The sequence below is a fragment of the Fulmarus glacialis genome, unplaced genomic scaffold (assembly GCF_000690835.1).
Source record: "Fulmarus glacialis isolate BGI_N327 unplaced genomic scaffold, ASM69083v1 scaffold13275, whole genome shotgun sequence".
In the NCBI taxonomy this organism is placed as follows: domain Eukaryota; kingdom Metazoa; phylum Chordata; class Aves; order Procellariiformes; family Procellariidae; genus Fulmarus; species Fulmarus glacialis.
In genome coordinates this window covers 6678-15318 of record NW_009215029.1, presented here as the reverse complement: position 1 = coordinate 15318, position 8641 = coordinate 6678, and the positions used below count along the sequence as shown (strand labels likewise).

Here is an 8641-nt window from a genome sequence, read left to right as displayed (position 1 = left end):
TGTTATTTTGAGACATGTTCTTTTCTTGCCTGATTCTTTTATCTCATCCCCCCTTTCTTATTACGCAATAGTAACCAATGGTGTCCCTGTTTCATATTTTGCTTATTTTAAAAGGTTTAGCTCATATTTTAATAACAAAGACCGTGTAATTCATTTACATTTGATCAAAGGCATTTTTTTTCTTAGCTTTCTTTCTTAGCCAATTGAATTAGAAAAATGGAAGGGCAAGCTTTTAGTTGGCTCTGCACTGCTATACTCATAGATTTGAACAAGTCTATGGATTTAATTAACAACCCTTTTGATTTCTTTTTATTATTAAAAATTAGACATCTGCAGTGCTTCAGTTTGTGCTGTAGCTTTTCTTGTTTGGTGCAGTTTAGGTAACAATGGCATCCACACTGAACCTGAAAGAAGCCACTGGCAACCAAAATTCATGGGATACTTTGCTACCAGATTTCCCTAAAGGACCGCTATGCAAATATCGTAAGAAAGCTTCCTTCAACTGGAAGGAGATGGCAGTGTTACTAGATGGCGAAGATATCATCCAGCTTAAGGTAAACTTTGCAAGAATTGTAAGCATGTTTTAATTTTGGAGATATCTTATCAGTAGAAGCAAGAATGTAATTTTCAAAGGGAGACTATTTACTTTAATAATACTCTGTAGATATGGAGCATGAAGGAATTGGATTTGCACATCCAATTTTCAGAACAGAACTGAACTTTGAAGCAACCTACTTTGCTGTCTCATAAGGCTCATTTCATTACTGAACGTCAGGGGAGACCAGCAGGTGCTACATTACAGAACTTCAGTGTTCATTTCAAACTGAGAAAGAACTATATTCTACCATATTTCTTTACTGTAGTGTTTGCATTAAATCATATATGCCACGGTTTTACAATGCGCTTAAGCTGAGCTAAGTTCATGCCTCTGTCAAACCTAGTATTTCTGTCTTCCTTTGACCTGACATAATTTCCTACGATCTTCTATGCTTTCGTTAATGCTTATGTGGCAATGCAGTTGCACAGATTAGCATGCCTATCTCGCTGAAAGCTAACCTTACCGAAAAAGAGATTAATTGCAGCACAAGAGGTGGTGTGGGAATGCATGACTTGGAGATGTAGGAGGAGAAAGAGCTGGCTTTTTTGAAGGTGGTATAGATTTACATTGATTTAAGCTAATCTTGAACATTCATCATAATTATTAAAATCTTAGAAGGTGGATCAGAGAAATCAAAAATGCCTTGTTCTGCATCTGACTAATATGCTTAAAAGCATTGAAGAAACACAAGTGCTCTGTGTCTGAGGGAGTTTCAAAGCTGTATGGGCAAATAGTATTGTTCATACAGAGAGAAGGAATGACCCTACCTTTCAAAGAAAAGCACAGGAAATCATCTGGTTTTCTTCCTTCTTACTGTGTCATTCTCTTCAGAGACAAGGAAGGGACTTTAGAAACCTTTTTAAAAGATTTTGCCTAAGGCGCTGCATTCTTTTTTCTATATTACATGAAAGACAATTAAGAAGATGTGGATATCTTGAGGACACAGAGATCTGAGGTGAAAAAATGCCATAATATATCATCTAACGAAAAAAAAATCCAAATTAAAACATTAAAAGATGCACATCCCCATATTGAATGGCTGCATATGATGGTTCCATTAAATTGAGTACATTTCTGCTTTCATCTGGGAACAGAGCAGTTGTGGTAGCTTAATGGCTTTACCATTATGGCATATTTCTAACTGAATGTAACCCCTGGAGTTCTACCTTTATCCTCCGACTGAGGGCCATTGCCCTTTAGATCCTGCCAGCAGCTTCATATAGTGAAATAATGAAGCTGCTATAAAAAGCAAGTTTTACCATACTGTCCTCTTACATTCAGAGTGAATCAGTCCCACACTTACTACTTCATGACGAAGGAGCTTTCATAAAATTTAGCTGCATGAACTGTATATATAATGACAGACCATTTAAATATATTTTTTAATTCTCTGGAGTTTTGGCTTTATAAATCTACATCTTCTATCAAATGATTGTAGTTTGAGGCCTAGTATTATCCTAGAAGAATATTAGCTTGTTTTGTTAATGCTTTTAGAGTAACATTCTCATATCAGTTTTTTCCCCCTCAAGAACAGAATCTTCTCTGCTCTGGAAAGTGATCCTCTCTTTGCACATCATCCTGGAGAAGAGTTGTGCCGTGAGAAATACCAGGAGCTGACATTCCTGCGCTGTAAAAGGCTCTTTGAGTATGATTTTCTTACTCAGCAAGAGATCATAGAGAACCCATTAAAGATACTTAATATGGTGATCTGTATAGGAATGTACGATTGGTCTCCATGTCTCCAGTATTTCTTACATTGCGGTGTAAGTACAGTTCAAAGGGTGTAGTATTTGAATTTAAGTGTCTTGTAATACCATAATTCTGTTGCTTTCTGTCTATTTTATTAAAGCTATATCTTTTCCCAGTCCTTTGTTTTCAAAAATGGAATTCAGTTTAACGGTTTAGAAGAATCAGAGAGCTGTGGGATGAAGTTAGTAGATCTTTGTCATTAAGCCCTGTCTCCACTGGAATCCCACCTGGAAAGTAAAGGTGGAACAGTATAGACAGAACTACAGAAAGATATTTTGATGCCTACAGTTCTACCTTGTTTTGTCCACTCCTGTGCCTCCTCTCTAGGGCAGTAGCAGCCAAAGAACTTGGTTGTTGGGCCCTATTTTGTGGCCATGTCTTTGCTACAGATACAGGTATGAGAAACTTCCTTGCCAAGCCCCCAGTGTCTTGATTCAGGGCAGAATCCAGAAGGAATGGAAACCAGTGTAAAGTTTCTCACTGACGTCAGTGGCTGTCAGACATCATCTGTTCATCAGTTGCTACCTAGATGAGTCTCTCAGAAAGAATACTTGACATAGCTGGTCAAATAATATTAGTTGAATTAATTAATTATTACTATTCACATGGCAGGGGAGAGTCTGGGAATTATAGTTTTGTTATGTTCTTGTCTGATCTGGAAGCAGCTTCAGTTCCCAATCCATTTGCAGTAAAACGAACTAGAACAGTCTTAAAGTTTTACTTTAAGGGGACATTAGTAAGGACAAGTGGAAAGTGAGCTCATTAAGCATTTTTAAGAGTCTGCAATAAAGGCTTGAACAGGTTAGCGTTCAGTCCTCTGTAAAGCGGCTTTGACAAGATCAAATCCTGACTTGCCTCCTCCAGCTATAGTCTAAGTAGTAGTTTACTGTGCAGCCTATTTTCCCTGGTCTCTTTAGTGGACATCACTATTACAAATGATTACACATGCAATTTGTGCTTTCTATCACAGGGACACTGATTTCATTCATAATTCTCTGTTTTTACAGGTATTTGCAGGTACAATCTTGAGTGCTTCTAAGAGGTTTGCAGACTTTGTGAAAAAAGTTTATAGCATGGAGGTAAATTTTTTTTTTGATAACTTGTGAGAAATGGGCACCATCAGAACATGGCACCACCTGCACCGTCGTGTTATTTCTGACCTATTTGCATACCTAGGTACTTCTAAATAGGAAAAGAAAGGACCAAGGAGCAGATTTAAGCACTGAGCCCTGACTATCCTTACTGCTAGCTATTATGTCACTTCCTGGATCTGTTTTAGACTGTCCAAGTTAACATGCAGACAAAGTTTGGGGACCACTGTTATGGTTTAACCTGTCAGGCAGCTAAACACACAGCCGCTCACTCACTCCCCCCCCGCAGTGGGATGGGGGAGAGAATCAGAAGAGTAAAAATGAGAATGTTTATGGGTTGAGATAAGAACAGTTTAATAATTGAAATGAAATATAATAATAATATGTAATTAAAAGAAAGATAACAAAAAGAGAAGGAAATAAAACCCAAGAAAAGTAAGTGATGCAAATGAAAAAAAAAACCCAAAACAATTGCTCACCACCCACGGACTGATGCCCAGCTAGTCCTTGAGCAGTGGCCCCCCGCCTGTCTTTCCCCTAGTTTATATACTGAGCATGATGTCATATGGTATGGAATATCCCATTGGCCAGTTTGGGTCAGCTGTCCTGGCTGTGCCCCCTCCCAGCTTCTTGTGCATCTCCAGCCTTCTCAGTCGGTAGAGCACGAGAAGCTGAGAAGGCCTTGACTCTGTGTAAGCACTTCTCGGCCGTAACGAAAACATCTCTATATTATCAATACCGTTTTCAGCACAAATCCAAAACATAGCCCCATACTAGTTACTACGAACAAAATTAACTCTATCCCAGCCAAAACCAGCACACTCCCAAAAGGCAGTATGGATGACACTATACCAGTTTAGTCTCTGTCCACAGTCATTTAAGAGTATCCTAGCAAGTTTTGGATGCTAAAACACACCCACGTCCCATATCTACATCATACATGTGTGCAACGTATATCCTTGCCTTGATGCTATAAAAGTTCCATTCTGATGGAAAAATGGAAAATAATGATGTCTTAATGCCACAGAAATACCACATGGAGTCCAGTGGAGACTCAGGGCCAAATACCCTGCAGAATAAGTGCAGCTTATCAGATATAGAAGGAGCCGATCCTAAACAGTTCTCCTCTCTATGCCATTTGGCTGTGTGAGCAGCATTCATTGTCTGGCCTGACCCTCTTTGATTTTGCAAGATATATATGCTGAGCACACCCAAACTGAGCTTCATGCTTCTTTCCTTATTCTTTATAAATTCTTATCTTTTTTTTTTGCCAACCATTCACCTTCCTTGCTTATTTAATTTTCTGAAATTGTGTGTTTATCTGTCTGCTCTTAGACAACAATATACTGCTACATAGTTCTGATTGGATACCCCACGCTGAAGATCAGGATGAATTCTTTTAATGACTCTCAGTCTAAGCAAAAGCCTTAGGATATGTATTTGTCAGAATAATTTTGCTTGAGGCTTCAGTTTTTTGGTTTGGTGTTTGTTTTTTCTTTATTCTCACTTGCTTTTCACAGGTTTGTTACTGAAGAGTGTGTACTAAGACCAAACCAGTCTAGGGTAAAGGGTTGCAGCATGCACATTTCAGTGTGGCTTCAAGGAGGCAGCGTTCCCAAATGTTGCTGAAAACCAAGTGTATCTTTATATTGATCTGATATAAATTTATCCCCTTCAATAATGTAGGCTGTTTGCAATTTTAAAAATAAACAGCCTCATTCTGGTTTTCCCCTAACTTTGGGAGTTCCCAGAACTGCTTGTAATGCAAACAGACTTGCCAGTTTTCACCAAGCGACAGTTCTTTCAACCCAGACAGCTGAAAACTTAGTCAGTGGGTATAATAATCTGTACCTGCCTGAATGAGTCAGCCATCAGCAAAGGAAAAAAACACCTGTTACTTGACTGCAGGCATGATGTCCTAGCCTTAGGGTTACATTTGATTGGTTTCTTGCATTGCAAGTTACTTTCCAACAGCTGAATTTACAATCATTTGAAATTCTTACCGTTTTAATTGCTGTAATAAAGTGATCTTGAACTGTGCTTTATATCTCCTTGTTTAGATTTTTGGATGTTTTGCTCTGACTGAACTCAGCCATGGAACTAATACCAAAGGCATACGGACTACTGCCACATTTGATCGTAGCACTCAGGTTAGTCCTTAATGCACAGAAATAATGTCTGACACTGTTAAGCTCGGTTATTTACTAACAGGACAGAATGATTCAGGGATTTCTTTGATTAACAAGAAAGAATCAAGTTCAACTCCAAATGCAAAAAAAAATATTATTACAAATATTTACAATAAACCCAGCAATTTCTGTTTTCTTGCTTTCTCTTCTGGTTGTGATATAAAATAAGGATAGCATCCTTCTCCTCCATTGTGTCTCTTAAAGAATAGTTGGACGTGCAGATTAAATTGTCTTTTGTCTTTAAATATGAAGGCTTTATATACAAACATCAGGATTATTTCCTGAGGATGAGAAAAAGAAATACAAAAAAGAGATAACAAGACTATCAGAGACCCAAAGAAGAAAACAATAACCTGCTTTTTCCATTAGGATAGTGCTTACTATTAATAATTTGTTTTCTGAAATCAACACCACTGCAGAAATAAATTCATTGTCCTAACATTTTTTCAGTAAATGAATAGAACTCATTGTAGTTTTACATTAAGGGAGAAGAAAATAGAAGTTAAGAGAGCAGGCTGATAGAACTTTCTCTTTGTCATCTACATGCTTAGTTTATATCAAGCTGAATTTAAAATGTGTTATTTCATGTCCCAAGAAGGTAGGCTCATCATCTTCCCCAAAAGACTGGCATTTTATTGCACTGTAATATACAGAACTGGGTGCTATTACTGTCAACAAACAATGTCACGTTATGAGGTGGCTTCAAAAGAATGAGAAATGAGAATCATAGATTTGAAACGTAAGATTTTATATTCTTTAGTAGGACAGCATTCCAGTCTGCATTTTTTCAGATACAAGCAATTCAGTGAGCATTTATGCAACATGGACTATCAGATCCCTTTCCAGGAAAAAAAAAAACAAACAAAAAAAACCCAAACTTGTGAGATTGGCAGCATGAAAAGTTCCATTTAAATAAATTGAGTTTTAGGCTGGTGATGAGCGCACTGCAGTAAAAGTGACTGGAATGACTAAATCTGTGTTAAGATCATGAAGCTCTGAGTTCAGATTTCTTTTACATCCAGAAAGCACACTGTTTGGAAGCAAAAAATCTGAATGCTGAAGCTATGTCTAAATTTCAGGATATATGTCTTCTTCAGAATTCCCACTACTCATGGTCCCCCAGTTGTCCAAACTGGGAAGTGTGCTGCCTTTCACACCGTCAACCAGGCTTCCTTTCCATACAAAACTGCATAAGGAGGAGGTGGTCCCTGCATAGGTTTCGGCCCTCACAGCTGAAACACCCCTCACAGTCTCTCACGTGGACTCATAGCTGAGCTTAACATAAGATCTATGAAATGCTTCTGAGTCCATCACTTTGCTTTACTTTTTTTAACTGCAATTTTTTTTTAAATGAGCAATTAAAAGCCTGAATTTCAGGCTTTAGAATGAAATAGTGAATTTTTTCAACTCTAAATTTTTCCTAGCTACATGTATTCTCCAAAGTTGAACACAATAAGAGAGATCTCAGCTGTTGGAGTAGAGTACAGAATAAAACCCTGACAGTTAATGGATGTTTTCAAAACATTATCATAGTCATGAAAAAAAAGAAAATAGCCATGTGTTGATTTTTATGATTTATATAATTTGCTCCTTTCTTTCCTGGCTACAGGAATTTGTCATCAATACTCCTGACTTTGAAGCTGCAAAGTTCTGGGTTGGTAATATGGGGAAACATGCCACTCATGCAGTTGTGTATGCCCAGCTCTATACTCCTGATGGACAGTGCCAAGGATTACATTCCTTTATTGTACAAGTAGGGTAGAAATCTTTTTTTCTTTTTGGGGGGAGTGGGTTCAAATTAAAGACTTTCTGTTATGCTTTTACTTATAACTGACCCGCAGATTCTTTAATTAATGCCTTCAACATGCATTGCAATTTTAACAGGTGTACTGTTTTTAAATGTTCACTGATTTTATGATGGTTGTACAACCAATTTTATACTGTCAGTTTTCTGCAAAAAATTCTGAAAAATACAAAAGAGTTGAAAAGCCTCCAGATTATCACACTACCTGTATAGTTAGAACTAACCTATGCTATATCAAGACCTGAAAGTCGTGGATGAGGCTTAAGATGATTTATGTCTGCCAAGGCTGCAGGCTGATCTGCATGAAATCTGCAATCTCTGTATCACAGAGATCAGTTTATAAGATTAAAGGCATCAGAAAGTATGGCAATGTAGTAGAGAAGTTGTACATAGTAAAATGAACTAGTTGCAAACTGAACAGAATTTATTACAAAATTGGGGAATATCTCAAAGCTGATTGTTATATACAAGTTCCATTGATTCCTACTATGTCTGTGTACACCTGAAGAAGGTTTCAATGCTAGTCTGATGAGAGCAGTCATCAGTGTTAAGGCGTATTTAACATAGTGATGTAATCAGTGTCATATTGCCAAAGTAATTTTCATTAAGGGATCTATGTCCTGAATGAGAGGATATGTAAGTACAAGTTATATCCCAGATTATGTGCTGGAAAAAACGGAGAGCTTTCTTTAATGTTAATAACAGAATACAAGTTGGGAATATTTTTACTGTTTGAAAAGTTCAACCAATGTCTTGCATTGTTCCACAACTGAAATAACGTTTCATTCCACTTCTATGCAGATTCGAGATACAAAAACTCTCCTACCAATACCGGGTGTGATGGTCGGTGACATAGGAAAGAAACTTGGGCAGAATGGGTTGGATAATGGGTAAGTCAATCCATTTGAAGGAGGAAACATTCTAGATTGTGTCACACTGTAGTGGTGCAAATATCCTCCCGTGTCAGTTCTGTCTTTACTTCTGAGGTATTCGCTAGTGGTTTTAAGTTGTTGGTATTTCTAAGAAAAACCCGAATTGAAAAATCTTGAATTTCAGTATTTTCTATCTGAATAACCATAGTCTTTCTGCCTCTCTCACTTTTTAGAATATGAAGTGCCACTGATAGTCTGTAAATATCCCAAGCATTCTTGCAGTCATAGACTCTGCAGTAATAATAATGAAAAAAACCAAAAAATCCGTTAAATTCTGA

General features: G+C 37.4%; 1 protein-coding gene across 1 annotated transcript; it reads left to right on the top strand.

Moving 5' to 3' along the window:
* Positions 1-381: 381 nt before the first annotated feature.
* On the top strand, positions 382-8321 carry LOC104077529 (peroxisomal acyl-coenzyme A oxidase 3-like; the record flags this gene model as incomplete). Its single annotated transcript, XM_009578809.1, has 6 exons — positions 382-554; positions 2128-2361; positions 3355-3426; positions 5499-5588; positions 7237-7380; positions 8233-8321. Coding segments are annotated over exons 1-6 (797 nt in total), but the record flags the coding sequence as incomplete, so codon positions are not given.
* Between the last annotated feature and the right edge of the window lie 320 nt (positions 8322-8641).